Genomic DNA, 23,246 nt, shown 5'->3' on the forward strand with positions numbered 1-23,246 from the left:
AACACAAAGAAAAATAATCCTTGGCGCCGTGGCATAAGGAAGCTGCTTAAGCGCTATTTAGCAGGACCGCCTGTAACTTTGATGCTGTTTATCTACTGAAAAAGGTGAATTAAAGCAGCGATCTTTAGCATGCCAAAATTAGCTGCTTAAACAAATTTGGCTTTTTGGGGAGTGGTGGGAGCTCGGAATCCGGAGCCCCCTGATTCCGTTACCGGAGCAAATTTCGATTCCGAAGTCGATTCCGATTCTGCAGTGCTGCAGTGCGGTGCTGATTTCGATCCCGGAAACGATTCCGGAGCCGACTTCAGAATCGGAATCGATTCCAGCATCGGATTCGGTCCCGGAATTGTTTCCGAACACGGAATCGGGCAGGTCCCACGCCCCGATGAGCCCGGTAAACGGTGCTTTACTGTAATTTAAATCTAGCTTATTTTTCTTTTAATTTCATATTCGAGGCGAATGTTCAAGAGCTATTTCAAAGAATCACCTCGAACCGCTCAAACGAATGCTATCAACACATCGATGATGTGAGATCACCTTCTCCTGATTTTCCCGAGTGTCACCGATTCCGCTGCAAACTCCATCTCCGCCAACGGTTATGTCGTAATGTGAGAAGGGTTGTTTGTACAGCTTGTCGCTTTAAAATAAGTGTTCACAATTGTTCCCCATCGTGCTGGTACAATATCATCATCACCACACGACGCAGAGCTAGTAAATTCACTCTGTCCGCACAAATAATGTGAAAATAGTTTCGTAAACTACACATCAACGTTTCGATATTTGCTGCAAAACAGTTCGTTTACACGGTGCCGTGCGTGCTGCATCGCACGTTCCCTGTGCCCTCACTACTACAAGCGCGCACGCACGCACACACACAAGCCCACAGCGCAAAACATCGTCAAACGTCAAACCTGAAAGCAGCGAACGGCATACAGCCCCCAGCAGGCGCAGCAGGCCGAAACGGCGAACGAAGAAAATGGTGCGTGCACCTTCAGCGTGAAAACAACAGTTTTAGTGGTGACCAGTGGAAAAAACGGCGATAAAATCGTACCGCAAAATACAGGTAAGATCGGTGTTGTTGTTTTTTACCCGTGCGGAAGAAAAATGGTTGCTTCCAGCAGGGCTCCACATCGGCGCATCGAAACGGAACCCTTGCGGCCCAGAAACTCGATCCCCTCGGCGACACTAGAATCAACATTGATTTTCCGAACCCACCCTCGCACCCCGTTCCCACGCCGCGTGTTTCGGTGTGTGGGAAACGGAAGTGTGAAAATGACGACGAAAAGTTCTGCGGAAAAATCACACCGACCGTCGTGCCTCCTCGCACGCAAATACAAGATGGAAGGGTCGATAAGGTAACCACCGTCTCTGTCATCACCACCACCACCACCAACAGCACCAAGGCCTTCTCACTGTCGGCCCCTTTTCAGCGCATATAATTTGATCGTGTTTACCTCCCCGTTTTATGCCGTTCCCTTTGCCCAAGGTGTGTGCGTAATGCACCGGATCATACTGCGTAGTGCATTTTAGAATGGTTTACAGCGGCCGACTAGCATAAAGGTGTACGCATACGTTCGTTGACCGTTTGTCACAAACAAAGCGAAAGCGCACGAGCGAGCAGTATGAAGAGATGCAATTTTCACACCCCAAACTCTACCGAGAATCGTCATTTTCCACCCCGCTCATGCAGGGCCATGCTGCTCCGAGTTCTTTTCCAACCCACTGCGTGCCGTGTTTGTGTGCGTGCGTGCCTGGCATGTCCGTCAAAAACACCTCACCTCCACGCGAGCCCCCCCTTCGCCCAGGTCCCAGGTCAGCTGCTATGACAGGACGGTGTTGTTGCCGTATGTTGTTGCCATTCGCTCCCTACCACCGAGCATGCAGGGGAATTGCTTCTGGAAAATTCATTCGAACCACCAGCGCGCACATACACACTGTCAGGTTGGGCGGCAGCAGCGCAAGAGAGCGTCACGGAACGCGCCGCCATCGATCGGCAAAATTTGCACCTTTTGCTGCTCCTCGGGAAAATTCCGCCGAAAAAGAAAAGTGCTTAAGCATGAGTGAAAAGAAAAAAGACAAAATTTGTGAAACGGGCACGGGAACATCGGGAAGGAAAAACGCTGCAGAAAGCAAACGGCTCCTGTGATTGTGCGCCACTATGCCAGGTCGGAAAAACCGTATTGAACTGACATTAGGGGGGGATGATGCTGATGTCTACATTCCGCCAAGATGGGATGCTGTGTGTGTGTATGTGCTGTTTAGTTTGAAACGGTGCGCACAATAGAAGGGAGAAAAGTGTGGCCCGCGGTGGTAGTAGAGTGCCTCTGTTTAGTTCGTCCATCCTTCCGTTCCGTCCTTGACCGACATTGGACCGAGTTGCGGGTTGCAGGTGCATCTCTGGATGCAGAACGCACAAAGCAAAGTGCAGCCAGAAGCAAGCGCAAATTGAAAGAAGCCACATCGCGGCAGACAGCGGAAGCAAAAGCACCCGTTTTCGAAAATGTTCTAGAAGCATTGCTTCCTGCGCGTCGCCAGAGACACAACGGTAGCGCGGCCTGCGTGCGTAATTAGAAGTGTGTGTGTGTGTGTGCTGGTGTGTGGAGTTGGTTGGCGCCGTGTGCTGTGTGCCCTCAAAATGAATAAGATTGGTCGCAATTAATTAAAAGTTAAAGAAAAATAGATTTAAACGTGCAACGAGCAACGCGCCATCAGCCGAAAAGTTGGTTGCGTTGAACGGGAAAGGAAGAAGCTGGTGGTGGTGGTGGCCTTTTTTATTGGCGGCCAGCATCAGACGGCCAGATGGGTGACGAATGGTCGCGTGCGAGAGGGGGTGGTGGTAGATGCGCCAAGCGGTCCCGTTTCGATCAGCAGTTCGATGCCGAGTTCGGCCCTTCGGCAGTGACCAGCACGACAAGGTAACTGAAGTGTTAATTTCTGTTTTTTACTAAATCGATCTTTTTCTTTTCCCTTTTTTGCACGCGGTCCCTGTTCCTGTGTTCCGTCTGGTTTGGTTTTTGGTTGTGATTCGGTGGACACGCGCGCGGTCGCCTTGCATTTCCGGTGGGAAACAGCGAGAACATTTCGAAAAGGCAACCGAATTGTGACAGCAATAGAGCACACAACCGTACCAGGTGGACAGTGTGTATGTGAGAAACAGTTGTGTTGAACCTGTATCGGTGTGTGTGGTTCGTCTTCGATTTGGTGTGAAACAATTGAAAGCGTCTGAAGTGACAGTTGACAAATCCGGACTGCGCGAGAGACACATTTACCGCTTCAGTGTGATCAGCCCGTGCGTGTTACCAAGGAAACTGTGTACCAAAAAGGGAAAAGAAAACCTCCCCAGCAGCAGCTACAAACGTCAATGATATCGGCACCCGTGTTTGGTGGTACAGCATCCTCGTCCGGCAATCGAGCGGCAACGACCGGCGGCACCGAAAGCATGGAGGTGGACATGTTTGTGTCGGACGTGATGGTCGGTGTGATGGATGCGATGGGCGGTGGTAGCGGTGGTGCTGTCGCCTCCACCAGCTCCGAGTGGCCTCGGTCGCCCCGCGTCGATGAGGCCGGCAGCAGCTGGCTGAACAAACCACCGATGGAAAGGTGCTGCCCACGAACCCACCCTTTATTTTTGGTCTTTTTCACCTATTTCAACACTTTCTCATGCTCTCTCTTGCGTCGTTTGAGTGTGTTCACAAGTTACAGTGTTTGCACGTCGTCAGTTGTAGAATTACAAATTTGCAAGAATACTCCACCTAAGATTGCTCCCATGTTCTCCCGTGCTACTATGGCATCATTCCCCCACCATTCATTGGAAAGACATTTTGTTTCCAACACGATTCTAATTGTAACGCTCTTATACGACCAGGTTCATCGATATCCTAGACCAGCTGGACACGAAGGTGGAATCGCTGCGCAAGGAAGCAATGGTGCTGCGCGACAAGAAGGACTTTCTGGCCATGTCGGTGGATCTGCTCAAGAACAACGAATACCTGTCCGGACTAAATGAGAGTAAGTATGTGTGTGTGGGTGTTTCAACTTAAAATACAACATATTATCAGCTTGCGCTCGTTTTCAAGACCGATAAGGGAAGCAAGTGCAATAGCGCGGGACCCAATCGGCATGGGGGGGATGATTGCCCCGTCCTAGTTTGGTTCGCACTCGTCACGTCAAAGAAAAAGAAAAAAAAAAAACAAACCTTCGAGAACGTTTGAGCACATACGAGAACATTCCACAGACGGCCCCCGACACAGATGTTGTCGAATGTTTTCTTTTCTTTGTTTTTTTTGGGTGCGATTTGTCGCATCATCCGCTGATATGGTGTGCTGGGGGGAGGATGTTATGATTATCGCAAACAATCCCCCAGCAGTCGAATTCGGGTATGTTCGATGCTTTTATGTGTGCGTGTTTGTGTACGATGACGACGAAGACGACGCATGCTCTCGGCTAATGTTGAGCTAGGTCAGGGAAGACGCGCATTTCTATTTTTTGGCATCATCTTCATCACGAACGAATGCTGTTGTAGGTGAACAAAAAGAGATGCGTCACAAAAACATGCTCAAAATTGTAATCTCCGATAGAAACATGGGCGAAATATTTTTAAATTACGCGGAAGAGCGTTAATGTGCAGACGATGATGTGTGTTGCTTGAAATTCTTAATTTTAAATTAATCCCCTTTACCACCCTTGGACAGGAAAAAAGATGGTGTTTCAAACCAAAACGTGAACAAAGACACATTTCATGCACAAAGAAGGAAAAGGGGTCCCACCGTCAACATTTAGGGTGCGTGCCAATCTTTCACCTCTCTCGGGGGATAAAGAGAATTCCTAAAATAAATAAACCCACGCGCGGATAGGGTCGGAGGAAGCAATATGCATATTTTGACCAGCTTTGGTACCATCCAGCTCGCTATAACCGGTTTTGTTTTCTCGGTTCGGTTTGAGTTCAGGTTTGTGAAACGTTTGTGGAAGCTCTCACCGTAAAAGGTGCGTTATTGGAAGATTTGCTTTCAATCGGTTTAAATTTTGAATCGGTTATGAGTGGGCTTTGCGCACTTCATCTGCTGCGTAGGACTAAATACAATTTTGGATTTCTAACCTTCAATCGTTTTGATTGACTAATTACTCATTTCATTTTTTTTTTCAATTTCCTCTCCTTTTTAGATGAGCGTGAAGAGATTGACTGTTACGTGCAGCGGATTAGCAGCCGGCTTGGGACGGTCGAGCTGAACGTGTGCACGGTGCGTGACCAGGCGCAGGAAGATTCGCTGCACCACGTCAACAGCCTGATCGATCTGATCATCGCGAGCGCCGACCCGGTAATTTCGCGCCAAAAGTGCCAACAGTATCTGAACGCGTGCAGCACCACCGACACGAGCGTGTACACGGACGTCGACCCGCACACGGTCTGTACGGACAAAAAGTTCGAGAGCGTCCTGCTCGGCTGCACGCTCGACGATCAGAAGACGATCAAGAAGCGGCTGCAGGCGCTGCTGGTCTACCTGACCCAGCAAACGATCGTCCACTGAAGGAACAAGAAGAAGGGACATGCTGGGACCGTGACCGAAACGCAAATTGGGAGGGGGGACAGGAGGATAAGAAACACAGCAGCGCATGGGCGCATAGCATATGGTACAACGGGTTGGAATTCCGGTCAGGCATACCTCGTTAGAGTGGGAAAGATAGTGCGAAGGACGAGGGGGTTAAAGGTGTTCCAAAGGTAGGAAAAGGGAGGACGCACATGGTGTTCGTTACCGCATTGGCGAGGGATAGTCTGCGTGTGTATCATGTGCCTGCGAGCGGGAAGCGCACGGGGTCTAATTAAGCAGTTTAGACGGAGCCATCGGAAGCTCTGGTAAATCAAACATAATTCATAACAAAAGCTTATGCAATCGCAGCACAAAAAAATAACATGCAGTAAAATAAGGAAACAGAAGGGATGAATCAATACGCTTGATTGGACCGGACGCACAGAGCGAACTTACGGTGGTAGAATACCTGCTACTTCTAGCAGTTGTCCGCTCCTGCTTTGTTAGATTCCGGGGCACCTTTCTTTTAAAGTGACGTACATTGGATGCGTCACACACGAAGGCCCGCTGTTGCGCCGCTGCTAGTTCCCTCCTCAGCAATGTTGGAATGGAGAACGGGGGAGTATGGGTGTTGTAATTGTTTCTGCGCGCGTTTAATTCTGTACTTTTTGTAATTTTTCATAATTTTCCACTATTTTAGCCATTATCTGTAGCAATGAAAAGAAAATGCGGCGTTGCGAATTGTAACACGGCGATGATGAAAATGATTGCGTTTCCACTATCCGATGAATTCTCCTCTCCAATTCTGTATTAAATTAGCAGTTCTTTTTTAATCATCTCGATCTAAACTATTCCTTCATTGATCGATACACATCTTCCGTGGCAGTGAGTTTAACGTTATTTCAGTGAGAAGCAAGGTTTTAGGTGGAACATGAATCGTTTTTCTCATACCATACCAGTTTAGATGAAGAAAGGAAACGAAATAGTACATGAATAGACTGAAAAAAGAATGGTTTTGTTGCACTTTTAAATGACGATAAAATATCTCACCCTCTCTTTAAAGCATTGTTTAAAAAAAAATTGTTTGGAGAAGCATGGTCTAGTTTCCAAAGATAGTAATTTTTGGTTTTTCGCTAGTACTTAGGGATTTTGAATGGAAGGAAAAAATACATCACAAAGCTGCAGGAAGGAAATCAGTTCTGATTACACAGAAAAACACACACACTGCCCCTTTATGCTGACCGCGCGGGGAAAATGCTTAAAAAAAGGCTGTCGCCGAAAAAGCTTCTCCTCAGAGCGAAGAAAAGAAGCTGTACAAACGGTCAGTAATTATGTTGTTTGAACTGGATTGTTCCGGATGTACACACATCCGCTGGCTGCTTCCTGAAGGAAGCATCTTCCGCTTTGGGCAGCTGTCGGAATGTATTCTAAACGACAGAAAGGGATAAACCGGTTTCTGCAACTGGAAAATAATAAACTCATATGCAAAATACACAAAATATTTAAAAACATGTAAAAAAATGGTTTCCATTGCTTTTTAGATGAACTTACACTCTTTATTCCGCAGACACTGACGCGCACGCTTCTTCCTAACGCTAACTAAACCAACCTTATAACCTAACTGCCACCCTTGGAGTACCGTTTCCAGAACTTTTTCACATCGTCGTGCCCGTTCTTCGTGACCACCATCGTGCGGATGCGCTCGTTCTGCCAGATCATCACGCCGATTGATTGGGCGTAATCGCGCAGCGTGATAAAGTCGGCCTGCGACAGGAACTGATTGTACACGACGCCCTCGGTGTAGGTGAACCGGTTCCGTTCGTTCTCCCACAGCTTTATCTGATCGACGACCGTGGGCGGCAGGGAGGATTTGCTGTTGATTGCCTGCTCCACCGTCAGCATCGTCGGATGGGCATGCTGCTCCAGGTAGCTGATGATCTGCTCCGCCGTAATGCCGCCCCGGAACGCTTGCCGGACGGAATCGCGCGACAGCACACCGACCACCAGGTTGGGAAACCGGTACAGCAGCTCGGTGAACAGGCCGAGCAGGGCCACCTGCAGGTTCGAGTCGGTGTACGCGTACACGCGATAGTTCGTCTCGACGATGATGTAGCCCTTGTCCTTGGTCGCGTTCGATTCCTGGTCCTGGGCGAGCGTCGTGGCGTGGGTAGCGTTCTTCGAGGTGATGTTGTGCGCCAGGCGCGTCGGATAAAACCGACCCTCCTTGCGCTTCCGCTGGTACACCAGCCCGAACTCGCGCAAATGCTGCAGGAAGGTAAGCAGGCCCGGACTGAGCCCCTCGGAGCTGTAATCCCGGCCGAGCGTGCTGAAGCTAAGCTGGAACAGCATCGACAGACACTCGGGCAGGTTGAGGCCGCGCGCCTCGCACGTATCGAGATACTGCAGCATAAAGTGCCACACCTGGGCCTGCGTGTCGAGCAGCAGAAACTGGAAGCCCTGCCGGGTGATGACCGGGCTGCCGTCCGACTCGTCCCGCTTCATCAGATTGGCGTGCAGCAGGATGCGCACCGCGTCCGGCGAGATGCCCTCCCCCTCCATGCCCTTGGAGCTACCGGCACCAACCATATAGTGCAGCACGCAGCGCCACCGGGACATGGCGTACGTGTCCAGGAAGTCGATGTCGCGCGACTTCTGGTCCGGATCGAGCGCGTTCGACATCGACCAGGGCCGGCCGCCGCCCAGCAGTGCGATCTTGAGGTTCTTCTTGAACGTTGGGCACAGCTCCCAGGCGGCCAGCCCGCCCGGATAGGCCGCGCTCCGCCATACGCCCAGCTCGGTCAACACCTGTGAGACGGATGTGTTTTCTCTGGGAATGGTATAGAGGGGTGGGTTAGTGAACTGTGCGAGCTGTATTTTCCCGATCGAACTTGTACTCACTTTGCGTACACCTGTGTTGCCCACGAGGACACGACCGCTTGTGGAATCGGTTGCTCGACGAACAGAATTCTTATAACGAACTGGCGCGCTATTTCTGGCAGCTCGCTGCAAAAGTTGGTGCATTAGAGAACAGGTTTTTTTTAAGATAAAAGCGATACCGTATCTCCATGGAAGCTTACCGATACACGGCGAGACAGATGGCGGGGTAGTTGTACAGCTTTTCCAGCACCTCGGGCGGACGCGATTTCAGATACTCTTCCAAATCTTTGCATTCTAAATTAGCCGGTTTGGTGATGAGCGACGAGCCGGACGAGGACGATCCTTTGCTGGTGGTGCCGCTGTTACCTTGGCTGCTCTTAGCCTCCGACATGGTTGCCGGTACGCGGGAGGGGGGGGGGGGTGCGGAAGTCAATTTGTTCTCACGGATGTAGGCAGCTGTGGGTGAGCTACAGCATTTGCGAAAAACTAGTTTTGAGGCCGGCAGGATTTCACGGACAAGTTGGTTGGCTCGAGGCCGGAGCAAGCCGCACCGTAAATAAAACACCAAGGACTGCCAGGAGCATTTATTTGGCTTGGTTGACATTTGGGTGAAAGCGCTGACAGCTGTCTATTGACGGATGGATGGGAATGGACATATTCCGCAAGGGAATTTTAATTTTTAAAGCCTTTTTATAGCCCTTCAAACGATTAAACAATTCAAAAATAACAAAAACGAATTTTCATAACCAATTATATTGCCAATGTTCGTAATATTATAACATTTTCATAATTCAAAGAACGTATGTTCCGCTTTGTGCGCGCATTCGATGGTTTGTTTGGGTCTCGCTGTCAACGGGATGTAAACAAACGCCGCGAGCCGTTGCTATTTTGAATCGCGCCGAGCGCGCAGTGCGTGTCGTGCGTGTTGTGCATTAAAATTCCACTCTTTCTCCGTCCCATAATGTGTTCATTGTAGTTACGCTGTGTGTTCAAGTAGAAAAATAAGTGTGCTAGTAGCGAAACAAGCCAAAACACGATGGATATCGAAGCCCGGCACAGTGAGCTGCGGACGCGGCTAGATGTGCTTGGGTTTGGGCATCCGCTGCCGCTCAGTGCGATCGGGATCGTTTCCGCAATACTGGACGATCTGATCCAAACGTCGGAAAAGCTGAAATGTGCCAACCAAAGGATAGAACAGCTGCACCAGGTACGGGCACAATCGCAGCAACCATCGGCAGGTGTTTCGGCAATGCTCAAACCGCAGTGATTAGCGGCAGACCAGACCCCCACAAGGTGTCCTGCGTCCCTCTACCATTGCCTTTAGTAAAAGTTTTATTTTGTACTGTTTATTTACTCCATTTGCGCACCAGGAAAAGTCCGCCTGGGAGCTGGGCGTGGAGCCGTACAAGTGTGACAACTCGCGGCTGCTGGCCGAATGTAACGCGCTGCACCTGGAGCTGATCAAGCAGCAGGATAAACACATCCTGGCGAACACGGAGCTGCGATCGCGCGTACGATCGCTGCAGGCGGACAAGAAGCAGCTCGAGGAGAAATGTCTCGCGGCCGAGTGTAAGATCCGGGAGCTGCAAACGGGCTCGAGCGAAAGTGTGAAATCGCGCAAGGACACTGCCAACAAGCGTGAGTATTGGTCGTTTTGTGTGTGTTGTGGGAGGGTTACCACTCCCCCGCCGTATGGTATCGATTAATGACGATTGTGTGTGCGCCATTGCGTGTGCGTCAACAGTGGAAATGGGGGCTGGGGGAGAATATGATTAACTGCGTGTGAAAAGTAGCACCTTGTTCGTTGTTCGTGGTTCCAGTGTGGTTGGTCCCTCCGGGGAAGTGTTAGTGGTTGGCTGCTGTTCCGCATCTAATAAAACCCTCCTTTTTCGTCCATTTTTTCCCCCCAGAGCGCAAACCCTTCATTTCGACTGTTCGGGCGGGCACGTTTTACCAGCCGCCAAAGTGCTGCGAACAGGGCGGTATGCAGCAGCCGGGAGGTATGCCACCGACCTGCCGCTGTCCGTGCAATCAGATGAAGCAGGTCGACGTGCTGCACGAGGTGGAACGGTTGCGTGTCGAAACGCAAAACCAGCAGGGAGTCATCGATGCGCTCAAGAATCAGGTTGGTGGTGGAAATGAGTTATTTTTTATTGAATTGAATTTGCGGCCACGGGTGCGACAAACTTGTAGCGGGTTTATTACTGCATCTATTTTAGAAGAAAAAATCAAAATCCGTGCCCTCGGTGGCGGCCCTTTCGTACTCCTCGAAGCGTTGGATGTAGTCATCGTCCATGTCGTGGCGGTAGGAGCCAACCGTACCGCTGCGTATGAACCTGCGAAAGAAAAACATAAAAAGAAATGTTCTTTTTTTATTCACATACACCCAATCGATCGATTTCGCGAGCATTTACTGGAAGTTCGTTTTCGAGAGCTGCTTACGCTCTTCGCTGTGGGTGGTGTTCCTGGCCCATTCCAGCAGATCGTCCATGTTGCACGATTTGTTGTCTAAAACGGTGGGAAAATAATCTTTTGTAACGCTTTTATGAAATGGCTTTCAATACCATACTTCTCATCGATTCCACGGAAAGGTGCTTTTCCAGCTCGTCCACCTCGCGCTCGGTGTATTGCTTGCCGAGGAAGTTGCTAACCCGCCCAATCACTGCCCGCAAATCGCGCTTCATCTGTTCGTACGTTAGGAAGAGACAGTTCGCACCATCCGGCTGCTTGCTCCATTCCCAGTACGCACGCACATGCTCACTGAACGGTGCGTAGATGAGACTATCGTTCAGAAAGGCGTCAAAAAAGTGCTCCCTCGGACCGTCATAGCCCACGATGTTGCGATAGTGATGGTAGAAGGAGGTGGCCGCATCTTTCGGGTTGCGCGAGACGTAGATAATTTTCGGCCGCACCGTACGAATCGCGTCCGGGAGCAGCATCACCGGCAGATGGCACTTAATGTGACGCGGGCGGGGTAAATCTTGCACCCGACCGACCGAATCACCATCCATTAGCGAAAGCGCACCGGAGAGCCTTTAAAGAATGGTGTTTTAGAGGTGTCAAAATCAAAAGCTGGAAAGAAGAACTATCAATCCCCACCCGCTTAACACTCACTCCAGAAAAGGGAAGCGTTCCTCGAGCGTTAGCTTGCCTGCGCGCGCATAATCGAGCCCGTTGTTCAGCAGCCAAACCATTTCCTGGGTCCAGGTGGTGCCACACTTGGGGTACGTGATGACCCACACATCGTCCTCGTAGACGGCCATCTGCTGGATGGGACTTACCAGCGGCAGGAACTTCTCGATCATGATGCACCACTGGTCGGCACGCGTCAACCGGTAGTGCTTCTCCGTGCCTGGGCAATCAATTCGATCGGTGTACTGGTTGCTGTACTTTTCGTACCGTATCATCGTTGCAGAGGCTGTTGGTCGGTCTACAGCTAACGTTAAACTAACGCAACGCAGCTTTGCGATCGATCCGCTGGGGGGTCAGTTGCATTCCAATCACCGAGTGCGAAACTATCTCTCCTTCGTTCTCTCTATGGCTTGCAGCCTTTTCTGCGGAAGGCAAAAAGATTGCAAACGGTGCGAGCATCTAGGTACGCGCAGATAATTGACTTCTTGAGGCATAGACCTAGGGCAACGCCATGCACGATGACGGGGTGGGCATGCGCAACCGATAAGTAGCGCAAGTTTAACGACCACGGGATGGGAGATAGCGAAAGCGAAAGGATGAGGAAGGATAGGATGAGAGTTGCTGGTAGCGGCAAACTGGTTCATCTGGTTTCTAGTGGCAAGCTTTCTTTGGCTCGATCTATGTAGTACTGTTTATGAATCGGGGACGATTAAAGCATTACTGTTAGTTGGCTATTCGTAGTCGAACTTGAAATCGCTTCCAGCCGTTTGTTCTGCCACAAACTGGTCGAACCGTTCGCTGTACTCCTCCGGCATCTCGTTACGATAATCGCCCACAATGCCTTTGCGCATGAATCTGTTTAGACAAAAAGAAGGGTAACGGTTTAAATAAGTCGAAAGGAAGGTGCCGTTTTGCGGCACAATTACACTCACTCAAACGGTGCACCTTCACGTTGGTTTGACTTGAGGGTGTTCTGTACCATGTCGTGTTTGTTGGTGGCAGGGTTTTCTGAAACACAGTTAAAAAAAGGGGAAATACGTTGAAGGTACCTCAATTTGGCGGTTAGAATGTGCTACTTACTTTTCATTTCGCTGAACGATAAATGCACTGCCAGCTCGTCCAGCTGGGTGTCGGTGTAGGATTTGTTCAGGAATTGGCACACCTTTGGTAGAAGGCCTCGCAAATCCTGTCGAGAAAAGACAATGAATTATGGTTTGCAAAGAGATTGTCTAACACACGTACCCTTTTCATGCTTTCGTACGTGAGAAAGAGCACATTGGGTTCGTCCTTTAACGCCCAAAAGCTCAGCACGTGCTGTATCATCGGACAGAACGTTATGCGATCGTTCAGCAGATCGTCAAAAAATGCTCCCCTATCCCCCCGGTAGCCGACCAGCGTCTGGCAGTGGTGAAAGTACGAGACGGCCACATCCTTCGGGTTGCGGGCGACGTAAACGATGCGCGGCCTCACCGTCCACAGCTGGCGCGGCAGCAGCGGCAGTTGCAGATGGGATTTGATTTGCCGAGGACGCTCCCTGTTGGCGGCGAGGGCGATCGTATCAACATCGTAACGATCCGCAATTGCACCGAATCTGGTGGTTGGTGGTGGATAAACAAGCAAACTAATGAATATCCTTTTTTATAGACTTAAAATGCAGTCAGCATACTCCAGAAAAGTAGAGCGTGTGTTGAGCTTAACATTGCGCGCCGTCTCGTAATCTAGATCGTGATTGATCAGCCAGACCATCTCCTCCGTCCAGGTGGTGCCACTTTTGGGAAAGGTCACAATCCACACATCATCCTCGTACACGCGGAAGTCGCGCACCCGCTCGGCGTAGTTACGATACTTGCTGGACACGAACATTGCGGCCGGTGGTGGGTTGGGACACTCGGCCAACGGGTAGTCCGTTAGGTCGGTCAGCTGTACGAGGGTGTTGCGGAAATCGTATCCACGTTCCGCTAAATCGCTCGGTACGTCGGTAAATGTAAATGATGCCATCTGTTTTCTCGTAGGTCGGATGTGCACGCAACTCGATCGCCGTTGCAAGACTGTGATATGATGGCGCAGAATATAGGCATTACCGAGATCGTATGTGGGCGATGGTTGGTGGTGGTTTACATTGGCAGCAGCAAAACCCACAAACATTGATAACGGACGCGTTCTGTTGATGCGGTACTACTGTGCATCATGAATCACTGAAGCAAACGTTGCACGCTAAAGTGTATTTGAAGGAAAAACTTGGGGTTTTGATCATGTGATTTATTTAATTTACATAATCGCGTACACTGTACAGAATCGTATGCACTTTCAGTTCGAATGGTAGCACCTAACTGTTCTCCACTATTACAGGGCGCAATCATTGCAAGGGGTAATATGTTTACTTTACATTTAGACACATCCAATGTTGGCAATGTTTCACGTGTCGCGCTGCTTGTGCGTGTTTGCCAATTTCTTTCGCTTATTGAATTTTCGTATTTTCATGCAAAACGTGTAATCAAACTTGAGCGCTTATTTATTGACAGTTTAGAGTAGTGTTGGGATTGATGAATCTTTCGATGAGATTCATTCATATGAATCTTCAGTGGTGAGTGAATCGAATCTCGAGTCGAATCTTTAAAGATTCATGAATCTCTCAAATTCACGAATCTTCAAAGATTCATGAACCTCTACAGATTGACCAATCTTGACAGATTCATGAATCTCTACAAATTAACGAATCTCCAAGGATTCATGAATCTTCAAAGATTCATGAAGCTATAAATATTAATGAATCTCTTAATATTCATGAATCTCCAGGGATTCATGAATCTTTATATGGTGTATGATTGTCAAAATATTGCATTTGCACGATCCCACCTAACAACATGCCCGTCATGGATTCAAGTCTGCATGGATCGTCTCCCCATAGCGAAACAAACTGTCCGATCGCATGGTACTTTCCAAAGAGTCTCGAAAGCCTGTATAGGCTGTCATGACAACGTAAGTTGTTACACAAAAAGGAAGAATAATGGGAAGCTAAAGTTCTATGAATTATTGGAGATTCACTAATGCCTTGAGATTCGTGAATCTTTCGAGTTTTATGAATCTTTTTTGGATATTCATGAGTCTTTCAAGATTCATGTAGATTTGTAGATTCATGAGTCTTTGGGGATTCATGAATCATTAAGATTTTTAAAGATTCATTCAGATTCATGAATCTGAATCAGATGTACCCAACACTAGTTTAGAGTATTATAAATCGTACTTGAAATCACTACCGGCAAGTTGCTGCTCGATGAAGCGATCAAACTTCTCGATGTACTCTTCCGACAACTCATTGCGAAAATCTCCAACAATTCCTTTTCGCATAAACCTACCAAAAAAACAAAAATAGAACCGGTGTATTAGTAAAATCTGGCATGTTTTTGGTTGGGGAGTTTGACTCACTCAAATTGTTCCCCTTCCCGGCCATTCATTTTCATCGCACTTCGTACCATCTGGTCGTTGTTTGTTGATGGATTTTCTGCAAAAAAAGACGGAAATTATACAGAGTGTCATCTCTTTGCTTACTTTTCAAATACAAACTCTTCATCTGATCGAACGATAAATGCACGGCCAACGCATCCAGCTGCTCGTCGGTGAAGCTTTTCCCGAAAAAGGTACACACTTGGGGCAAAACGCTTCGCAGATCCTGTTGTGTTAATGCGTCATGTTAACAGGTTGTATGATTAAGAATACCAAAATACTTGAAACTCGTCCACACTTACCCGCTTCATGCTTTCATACGTCAGAAACAGTACGTTGGGTTCCTCTTTCAGCGTCCAAAAATCGAGCGCATGCCTAATCTGCGGACAAAACATTACCCGATCCTCGAGCAGCCCATCGAGGAAGGCTTCCTTGGTGCCCCGGTAGCCCATAATCATCCGATAGTGATGCAGGTAGGACACGGCCACATCCTTCGGGTTGCGGGCGACGTACACGATGCGCGGCTTTACCGTCCAAAGCTGGCGGGGCAGTAGCGCCATCGGCAGGTGGGATTTAATGTGCCGCGGACGCTTCATGCGGGCTGCTACCGTCACCGTATCGACCGGTATCTTGTCTGCAATGGCTCCGATTCTGTAACACGCACAATAATAGTGTACGATTTGTGTGAATATTCAAAGAGGAAAAAACTTGGAGCTTTCGATGGTCGCGATCATACTCCAGGAAATGGGATCGTGTGTTGAGATTGACGTCACGGGCTGTTTGATAGTCCAGGTCGTGAGCGATCAGCCAGACCATCTCCTGCGTCCAGGTGGTGCCACACTTTGGGTACGTCACGATCCACACGTCATCGTCGTACACGCGGAAGTCGCGAACCTGCTCGGCGTAGTTGCGAAATTTGGCCGGCACGATCGCTGCAGGTGGTGTATTGACGCCGGCAGAGGCCAACGGGTAATCGGTGAGATCGTTCAGCTGTATCTGAACGAAGGAGGACGCACCCGGGCAGGCCAGATCCGTCTCGATATCGGTAATGGTGAACGCACTGGCCATTGCTTTGGTTGGTATGACTGTTGTATTTGGTTGTAAGGTCAGACAGAAACTGAAATCCTTTTTTTGTGCTCAAACACCGTCCAGCAGTGTAAAGCAGCGGGACTAGAGCAATCACTACTTCTGCGCAATGGTCAGTTCTTGCGGTAACTATCCATGTGTTCTGTAAAGGTCCAAGGTCCAAAAGTGAAAGGAAACCACAACAGATGTGGGACGATGGCGGTTGTCTGCTGTTTATTACACACACAGTAACGAGAGAGGTATTTGATCGATGAGGACCGTAGGCTGTAGTCTGGGGAATGGAAGCAAGAAAACAAAGAAGTAAACCGATGTCAACAAACCGCAAACGATAAGGGCTTATAGCAGGGCGGTGTGGCATATTACTGTTTGTTTTCTTGTTATAAAATTTGCGATAAGAGCGGCCAAGTGCATGGGCGTTGCATCAGCGGTGACCGGTTCTTATCAATACGGAAGTAAAGTGGTTACGGTCTATGTGCGATGCAGCGCGTGTGTTTGATAAGTCATCAGACATGTAATAGGCCTTTTTTGTGGAATTTTTAAGTTTAAGGTGATTTATTTACAATGATTGACCAATTATAATTTAGAATTAGTTTTTTACATATTTTTATCCCTTCAAAGTCATTGAAACAGGGCCGCATATTTGCTATCCTTGGGGACTCTGTCCAACGTCCAGCGATCGAGCGCCTCGATCAACTCGCCCGACAGCTCCCGCTTCCAGCCGTCCGTCTCACCGCGCCGGATGAACTGCATGTCGTTGTCGTTCACCCGGTCCGGCCGGTTCGTTTGCTGGAGATTGTACTCGACCCACTGTCTGCGATTGACGGCCGTATTTTGACGCATCTGGCCAAAGTCGAGATGGTGGGCGAGCGCTGCCAGCTGCTCCTCCGTGTACGATTTGTCGAAAAAGCGGCAAACCTGCCGAATGGCACCGGGCAGATCACGCTTCATGTCCTCGAAGCACAGCGACAGCATGTTCGGGTAGCGCAGCTCACTGTACTCGATCAGATGCTTGTGGTACGGTGAATAGTACACCAGCTCGTTCATCATCGAGCGCACGAACTGGTCCAGCGTACCCCGGTAGCAGTGCAGGGAGACGGAATGGTGGTAGTAGGAGACGGCAACCGATTTGGGATTCCGGCGCACGTACACAAGCTTGGGGCGAACGGTCCACAGTGCGTTCGGTAGGAAGGCTGGCGGCAGGTGTGTTTTGATGAAGCGCGGCGAGGACATTGCGAGTGCATCGCGCAACGGATTGAACGGTTCCGGAAGGTTGCGCAGTCCGGAGAGGCTGTGGAAGAGGAGGTCGATCGATTGAAATGCTTCGGCGGAGGGATCGTGTCGGTGGAGGTAGACTTGCTCAATGAAGGGAAAGCGTGCATCAAGCGGGACGTCCTTTGCCTGCTGAAAGTCGAGCCCGTTGCAGACGAGCCAGATCAATTCCTGAGTCCAGGTGGTGCCGCTCTTGGGGTACGTTACGATCCACACGTCATCCGGTCGCACTTCCATGTCCTTGATCGTTTGTCCTATCTGCTCGAAGCGCCGCGACAGACAGACCGGGTCCGGCGTCCAGTTGGGTAGGTTGATCGGTACGTTGGCGTAGTCGTTGCAGCGCACGAGCACGTAGTCTTCCTCATTACGTTCGCTACTGGTAGCCTTAAAGACGGGATCTTCGATGTCGATGTACTCGAACGTCATCGTGGACAATACGCGGTCGAATGGCTGTGGTTACAAAGTGGATCTTACACTGTTGAACGGAAGGAAACGAATGACGCCAACTTGCTGGGGATGATATTTACCGAGCAAACGGGGAAGGGTCTTGTTTTTAACGCGTTCTCTCTATCTACTGCTTTCGTATCACAACCTTCAGCGGCATGATCGTTGTATGGGTGCGAGCGATTCCAGTTACGGGGTTGAGGGTGGCATGTCGCTGTAGCGACCAGTGCTGCCAGATTGAGTGCCATTTATTTGCATGATTTTTACTTCATTTGTTTTCAAAACATTTCATTTTGTTTTATTATTTTCATCGTTTACTACATTACAAAGCACGTGGTTATCGTCATCCCAGCTATCACTTAGTAACTGGATAGTGAAATGCTTACGCAGAAGAAACTATCGAATTAGGAATCCTATTTCCTATACTGATTGAAACCAATTGGATACCTATTTGAATCGAAAATCGCTTCCTTCAAGATGTTTCGTGATGTATTCCTCAAACCGTTTTATGTACTCTTCAGACAATTCTTCAGTATGTGAACCGATCTTTCCTTTGCGCATAAATCTGTGAAATCATTAGAAATTATTGTAGTTCATTACAAGCAATTGAATTAAAGCATACAAACACACTTACTGAAAATTCTCCACCTTTTTGCCGGAGAGTGATTCTACCAGCTCCAAAACGCATGAGTTGTTTGCAGATTTGTTGTCTAAAATGAAAAATAGTGTTACTTATCTAAAAAAAAAAAGTCTGGGTACTTTTCGTAACTCTTACTCTTCATAACGTCGAACGAGAGATGATTTTCCAATGTGGCCAGCTGTTGGTCGGAGTACGATTTACCAAAGTATCTGCAAACACGACGTAGTACATCCCCCATGTTCTGGAAGTGTAAAACATTTCTGTTAAAATAATTATTCGCTTCTTCAGGGGAAACCACTTGTTACCGTTTTCATCTCTTCAAAGTGAAGGAACAATATGTTCATCTCTCGCCGAACGTGCCAATAGTCGAGCGTATGCGGTATCTGCGGTCCGAACAGTATCTGATCGGTTAGGAGGGCATCAAGAAAGTCCGGCATGGTCCCGCGATAACCGTGCAGATGGCGATAGTGGTGGAAAAAGCTTACCGAAGCATCCTTCGGATTGCGGGCACAGTAGATGAGCTTCGGCCGTACGGTCCAGATCTGTTTGGGCAGTAGTGCGATCGGCAGATGGCACTGGATGTGTCGCGGACGGGTTGCCTTTTCCACCTGCTCGATCGTATCGCCGGGGTAGTTTAGCACGAAAGCAGAAAACCTGTGGTACATATTGGGGAGAGACTGAATAAGATTCTAATGGTTCTTCCATTTGTCTGCGTGATGTCTTACTCGAGGAATACCGAACGATCGAGCAGGTTCACCTCGGACGCTGTCCGGTAGTCCAGATCGTGGCTGATCAGCCACACCATCTCCTGCGTCCAGGTGGTTCCACACTTGGGGAAGCTCAATATCCAAACGTCATCCTCGTACACCGTCAAGTGGTGAATGCGTTCCGCTTGCGTAACAAACTTCGGCGTCAGTACGCAGTGCGTTGGTTTGCGAGGCTTTTCGCCGGTCGGAAGATAGCTGCCATCGTTCAGGTGCACCTCAACCGTGCTGCCGTGCATCGGTGCCTCCACAGCTTTGGCCAAAGGCGTCTCCAAAGGTTTGACCGTGAACATACTAACTATTTCCTGAGAGTTGAGCTCGAACAAACGTTTTCTTGTGATGATCGCACTGTCGCTTCTGCGCAACTAACACAGACTGGTTCAGTGCAGTTTTGCTGCGCGAATGAGTTGAATGGAGGAGACAAACCTGTTCTGTGTGTTTTTTTGGTGACCTTGAAGCATCGCGAATCAACCCAAACTTCTGTTTCGCCATTCTCAAAAAAAGTATAAACAAAAAAACAAAACGCTCTCTTGTGTTGGAGCCAAAGTCTCTATATCAAATTGGTGTTGTGGGTAGAAGGAGCTTTCTTTCCAGAGAATATTTGTTGCAACAATCGGTTTTTGTTTTACTCATGGAATTTAAAGCTGCTTCCTCGTAACTGGCGTCCAATATAGGCGTTCAGCTTTTCGATGTATTCGCTGGACAGTTCTTCCCGGTGGGAGCCTACCATTCCTTTTCTCATGAACCTGGGGACAAGTGGGGGAGAAATTGCTTCTTGATTCTAATCAGATGTAACTTTTAATCAGATACCGTTGCGTTTGGAACAAAACTCACTGAAAGCTGTCCTTGTTGTCGTCCGTTGCCGAAATAGATTTCATCAGCTTCAACAGTATAGAATTATTGGCAGAATCGTTAGCTAAAAGGGAGGAAAAGAGGGTCGTACATGATGAAATGAGGTTTGTTCTTTAGTTTTTTAAAGAGCGATTTTGACTTGCTTTTCATGACCTCAAACGATAAGTGCTGCTCCAGACGCTGTAGTTCTTCCTGCGAGTATGATTTTCCAAGAAATTCGCATGCTCGCTTCAGCACCGCAGCCATATTCTGTTGTTGAGTGCAAAGTAAATGATTATTCAAAACATTGAGCGACCTAACGACTCCTATCTTACCCGCTTCATCTCTTCGAAATGCAGGAACAGAACGTTCGGCTCGTTGCGTAACGCCCAAAAGTCTAGCGTGTGCGGTATCTGTGGCTGAAACATAACGAGATCGTGCAGTATTGCCTCAAAAAAGGTATCCTTGAGCCCGGTGTACCCGTGCATATGGCGATAATGGTGGTAGAAACTGGTCACCATGTCTTTCGGATTCCGCGCGCAGTACACTATCCGCGGCCGAACGGTCCACAGTTGCTGCGGCAGCAGTGCCATTGGCAGGTGGCTTTTAATGTGCCGCGGACGCTGCATCTGCTCCACCAGCGCGATCGTGTTTTGGTCGAACCCGGGCACTAGAGCAGAGAATCTAGAGGACATTTAGTGAAGCGATCAGAAATGTTAGGACTCAAGCAACACGAACGAAGCTTACTCGATAAAAATGGATCGATGAATTAGATTGATCTCTACGGCGCGTTGATAGTCCAGCGCGTTATCGAGCAGCCATATCATTTCCTGGGTCCAGGTGGTGCCACATTTCGGTGCCGTTACGATCCACAAGTCGTCCTCGTACACGGTGAGGTTCCGGATGCGCTCGGCAAACAGTTTGTAGTGTTCATTCAGCACGCAGTGAGCCGGTGCAGCCCCTGTTCGGCTTCCATCGCCTTTGGGAAGGTTGGACGTGTCGTTTAGATGCACTTCTACCAGGGGACCGTTGGTTGGTACCTGGACCGCTCGCGCTAGCTCGGTTGTGAGTGGTTTGTACGTGAATGTAGCCATCCTCTTGGACCTACTACGGGCGCTGCATCAACTAAGGTCCGGCCCTTGCTAAGGCCGTTGTATAAATAGCGAATGTTTAGCCAAAGTTGCAAGTCGATTTATCAGGTAGTAAACAACTGATAAGGCGCTAGGCTAGGAAATGCGTGGCTAGACTAATAGTGGGGTGTTAGAATGCAAAAGTGCAGTTGGAGACCGGGTTTCTCTCGTTCCAGGTTTCGAGATTCATTGAATTTAATTAATGTTTTCAAACTCTGTGCCGGGCTGGAACTTTGTTGCCTCCCCCGGTGGGTTTTATTGTTCCGCCTTCAAGCTTTATATTCCTGCCTTCTTCCCCTTGAGTCATTGGATTTTTTTTTATAATAGATGTGTTTACTGTTGTGTCTGTTTTCGTTGCAGGTAAATTCCCGCGACAGGGAAATTCAACGTCTCGGTGCACTGTTTGCCGGAGGGCGGCCGGCAGCAGCGCTTGCGAAAGATTGTTGCTACCGCGATGTGAACGAGCTCGGCCATGACGTTGCCACGCTGCAGCAGGAGAAGCTGTCCCTGCAGCAGACGCTTACCGAGGCGCAGCAAACGCAGGAACGCACCGCCCGCAAGCTGAGCCGGCTGTCCGAGAAGAACCAGCAGCTGGAGAAGGAGCTGCGCGAGTTCGAAAGCGCCGCCATAAAGCTAGAGTCGGAGGCGAATCGGAAAATGCTCGAGCATGATCGCAAAAACTCGGACCTGCAGGTAAAGCTGCAGCAGTCGCAGGTTCGCGTGCGGGAGCTCGAATCGCTCCTGGAGCTGTGCGGTCCCGGTGCGGGCAAGGTACGGCCGCCCTCCGATAGCTCCATATCCTCCTCCCCCTGTCCGTCGGATGCAATGCTACAAACGGCACTGCAGCAAGCGACGGACGAAAAACGTCTGCTGTACAAACAGCTGAACGAACTGAAGGATCGCGAACAGTCGCTGCTGGCGGACTTTGAAAAGGTGAAAACGAAGTACACGCGGTTGAAGCAAAAACACGCCGCCCTGGAACAAACACAGCATCACCAGCCCGTTAGCAGCAGTGCCGAAGGTCAGGTGGAGCTACAATCCTTACAGTATCGCTGTAGCGAGCTGGAGGAGAAGCTGCGCCACACCAAGCAAGAGCGCGATCGGTACAGCTCGGACGCAGAGCGGCAGCGCACGGTCGTTAGTCAGCTGAAGCGGGAAAGCGTCGAAAAGGATCACGAGCTAGCGGAGCTTAAGAATGAGCTACACGCGCTGCGCAAGTCAAACCGGCCATCGACGGCCAGCCAGGGTGGCGGGGGGCGATTGCGAACGGCCGATTCGCACGGTTCGGGCCAGTCGTCACTTTCCGTGCAGGCGGCTATACACCGTATCGAGCGGGAGCGGGACGCGGCCAAGAGTGAGGTCCGCCAGCTCGAGCAGGAGCGGGATGCACTGCGGGAAAAGCTAAAGCTGTCCACCCGCAGCCAGCAGGATGCGGTGGCCAAACACGAGAATGCCATCGCCGAGTACAGTGGCAGGGTAGTGACGCTGGAGGCGGAAAAGCGTGACCTCCAGGGGGGACAGGCTGCCGCCCAGATGAAGGTGAAGCTGCTGAAGGAGGAGTCTCGCGAGCTGCAGGCCCGGGTGAAGGAGCTGGAGGAGAGTTACAGCAAGCTGAAGCTGTCCTACTCACAGATGAAGTACGATTGCCGATTGAGGTACCTATTAGGGAAGCAATGATCATTAATTTCAATTAAATTTTGAAGGATTCTTCATGAGCAAACCGAGCGTGCCCTTGCGCAGCATCAACATCGTCTGCTAAGCACCGAAACGCAGCTTGGAACGGCAGAGAGCAAGCTACAGCGGGTGGACAGTACCGTAGAGGATGCGCAGAACGAAGTTGGTCGGCTAAAGGGCGAGATCAGCTTGTTGCGAGCATCGAATGCATCTCTTGTGCGGGAAAAGGATAAGCTTTTAGTAAGTACGAGAGAAGCCTCCCGAAGGGCGCCTGTGAAAATACCGTAATCTTGACTTACACTGCCTTATTTTAGATGGATTTGGACAAGAAGACCGAAAACTTGTACGCCGCCGAAGCGGAAATTGCTGAGCTGAAGGCGAAACGGAAAGAGCTGAAATCCACGATCGATCGGATGCAGCAAAAGCTTGA

At 49.5% G+C, this 23,246-nt stretch overlaps 9 protein-coding genes across 16 annotated transcripts in view; 2 read left to right on the forward strand and 7 right to left on the reverse strand.

Moving 5' to 3' along the window:
• The first annotated feature begins 767 nt into the window (after positions 1 to 767).
• On the forward strand, positions 768 to 6,272 carry LOC120955847 (BAG family molecular chaperone regulator 2). Of its 3 annotated transcripts, none has more exons than XM_040377036.2 (4): positions 768 to 1,063; positions 3,072 to 3,600; positions 3,866 to 4,008; positions 5,161 to 6,272. In XM_040377036.2, exons 2-4 carry the CDS (start codon positions 3,362 to 3,364, stop codon positions 5,523 to 5,525), a joined length of 747 nt encoding a protein of 248 aa, XP_040232970.2. In that variant the 5' UTR covers positions 768 to 1,063; positions 3,072 to 3,361; the 3' UTR covers positions 5,526 to 6,272. The 3 variants fall into 3 exon arrangements, with proteins under 3 accessions (XP_040232970.2, XP_040232971.2, XP_040232972.1); XM_040377037.2 differs by lacking the exon at positions 768 to 1,063 and adding an exon at positions 1,948 to 2,165; XM_040377038.2 differs by lacking the exons at positions 768 to 1,063; positions 3,072 to 3,600 and adding an exon at positions 1,948 to 2,915.
• LOC120959732 (luciferin sulfotransferase-like) lies at positions 3,607 to 19,585 on the reverse strand. 4 transcript variants are annotated; one of them, XM_049610171.1, is made up of 5 exons: positions 19,143 to 19,585; positions 18,723 to 19,071; positions 18,553 to 18,658; positions 18,426 to 18,487; positions 18,049 to 18,342 (listed from the first exon to the last, which is right to left on the reverse strand). In XM_049610171.1, exons 1-5 carry the CDS (start codon positions 19,472 to 19,474, stop codon positions 18,307 to 18,309), a joined length of 885 nt encoding a protein of 294 aa, XP_049466128.1. In that variant the 5' UTR covers positions 19,475 to 19,585; the 3' UTR covers positions 18,049 to 18,306. The 4 variants fall into 4 exon arrangements, with proteins under 4 accessions (XP_049466129.1, XP_049466128.1, XP_049466127.1 ...); XM_049610170.1 differs by having other exon boundaries at positions 18,412 to 18,487; XM_049610172.1 differs by lacking the exons at positions 18,049 to 18,342; positions 18,426 to 18,487; positions 18,553 to 18,658 and adding an exon at positions 3,607 to 3,771.
• Positions 7,056 to 9,006, reverse strand: LOC120955846 (general transcription factor IIH subunit 4). Its single transcript, XM_040377035.2, has 3 exons — positions 8,603 to 9,006; positions 8,424 to 8,528; positions 7,056 to 8,352 (listed from the first exon to the last, which is right to left on the reverse strand). The coding sequence occupies exons 1-3, from the start codon at positions 9,004 to 9,006 to the stop codon at positions 7,143 to 7,145; spliced, it is 1,719 nt and encodes a 572-aa protein (XP_040232969.2). The 3' UTR covers positions 7,056 to 7,142.
• LOC120959724 (centrosomal protein of 135 kDa) overlaps positions 9,257 to 23,246 on the forward strand; it is a 33,765-nt gene continuing 19,775 nt past the window's right edge. For both annotated transcript variants that reach the window (XM_040383340.2, XM_049610168.1), the window contains exons 1-6: positions 9,257 to 9,609; positions 9,773 to 10,040; positions 10,313 to 10,527; positions 21,503 to 22,779; positions 22,846 to 23,056; positions 23,131 to 23,246. In XM_040383340.2, coding sequence (XP_040239274.2) covers positions 9,439 to 9,609; positions 9,773 to 10,040; positions 10,313 to 10,527; positions 21,503 to 22,779; positions 22,846 to 23,056; positions 23,131 to 23,246 — 2,258 coding nt within the window. In that variant the 5' untranslated portion in view covers positions 9,257 to 9,438. The remainder of the gene's footprint in view (positions 9,610 to 9,772; positions 10,041 to 10,312; positions 10,528 to 21,502; positions 22,780 to 22,845; positions 23,057 to 23,130) is intronic.
• Positions 10,529 to 11,809, reverse strand: LOC120959733 (luciferin sulfotransferase-like). Its single transcript, XM_040383353.2, has 4 exons — positions 11,517 to 11,809; positions 10,972 to 11,435; positions 10,817 to 10,910; positions 10,529 to 10,738 (listed from the first exon to the last, which is right to left on the reverse strand). The coding sequence occupies exons 1-4, from the start codon at positions 11,807 to 11,809 to the stop codon at positions 10,618 to 10,620; spliced, it is 972 nt and encodes a 323-aa protein (XP_040239287.2). The 3' UTR covers positions 10,529 to 10,617.
• Positions 12,262 to 13,734, reverse strand: LOC120959730 (luciferin sulfotransferase-like). Its single transcript, XM_049610169.1, has 5 exons — positions 13,201 to 13,734; positions 12,777 to 13,125; positions 12,615 to 12,720; positions 12,467 to 12,542; positions 12,262 to 12,389 (listed from the first exon to the last, which is right to left on the reverse strand). The coding sequence occupies exons 1-5, from the start codon at positions 13,677 to 13,679 to the stop codon at positions 12,266 to 12,268; spliced, it is 1,134 nt and encodes a 377-aa protein (XP_049466126.1). The 5' UTR covers positions 13,680 to 13,734; the 3' UTR covers positions 12,262 to 12,265.
• LOC120959731 (luciferin sulfotransferase-like) lies at positions 14,024 to 16,150 on the reverse strand. The gene is made up of 5 exons (XM_040383350.2): positions 15,715 to 16,150; positions 15,281 to 15,629; positions 15,099 to 15,204; positions 14,961 to 15,036; positions 14,024 to 14,886 (listed from the first exon to the last, which is right to left on the reverse strand). The coding sequence occupies exons 1-5, from the start codon at positions 16,044 to 16,046 to the stop codon at positions 14,766 to 14,768; spliced, it is 984 nt and encodes a 327-aa protein (XP_040239284.2). The 5' UTR covers positions 16,047 to 16,150; the 3' UTR covers positions 14,024 to 14,765.
• Positions 16,261 to 18,031, reverse strand: LOC120959728 (sulfotransferase 1B1-like). Of its 2 annotated transcripts, XM_040383347.2 has the most exons (3): positions 17,861 to 18,031; positions 17,422 to 17,783; positions 16,261 to 17,352 (listed from the first exon to the last, which is right to left on the reverse strand). In XM_040383347.2, the coding sequence occupies exons 1-3, from the start codon at positions 18,023 to 18,025 to the stop codon at positions 16,683 to 16,685; spliced, it is 1,197 nt and encodes a 398-aa protein (XP_040239281.2). In that variant the 5' UTR covers positions 18,026 to 18,031; the 3' UTR covers positions 16,261 to 16,682. The 2 variants fall into 2 exon arrangements, with proteins under 2 accessions (XP_040239281.2, XP_040239280.2); XM_040383346.2 differs by having other exon boundaries at positions 16,261 to 17,783.
• On the reverse strand, positions 19,710 to 21,167 carry LOC120959729 (luciferin sulfotransferase-like). Its single transcript, XM_040383348.2, has 5 exons — positions 20,760 to 21,167; positions 20,348 to 20,696; positions 20,177 to 20,282; positions 20,016 to 20,097; positions 19,710 to 19,927 (listed from the first exon to the last, which is right to left on the reverse strand). Exons 1-5 carry the CDS (start codon positions 21,104 to 21,106, stop codon positions 19,807 to 19,809), a joined length of 1,005 nt encoding a protein of 334 aa, XP_040239282.2. The 5' UTR covers positions 21,107 to 21,167; the 3' UTR covers positions 19,710 to 19,806.

The sequence above is a fragment of the Anopheles coluzzii genome, chromosome 3, assembly GCF_943734685.1.
Source record: "Anopheles coluzzii chromosome 3, AcolN3, whole genome shotgun sequence".
NCBI classification, from domain to species: Eukaryota; Metazoa; Arthropoda; class Insecta; order Diptera; family Culicidae; genus Anopheles; species Anopheles coluzzii.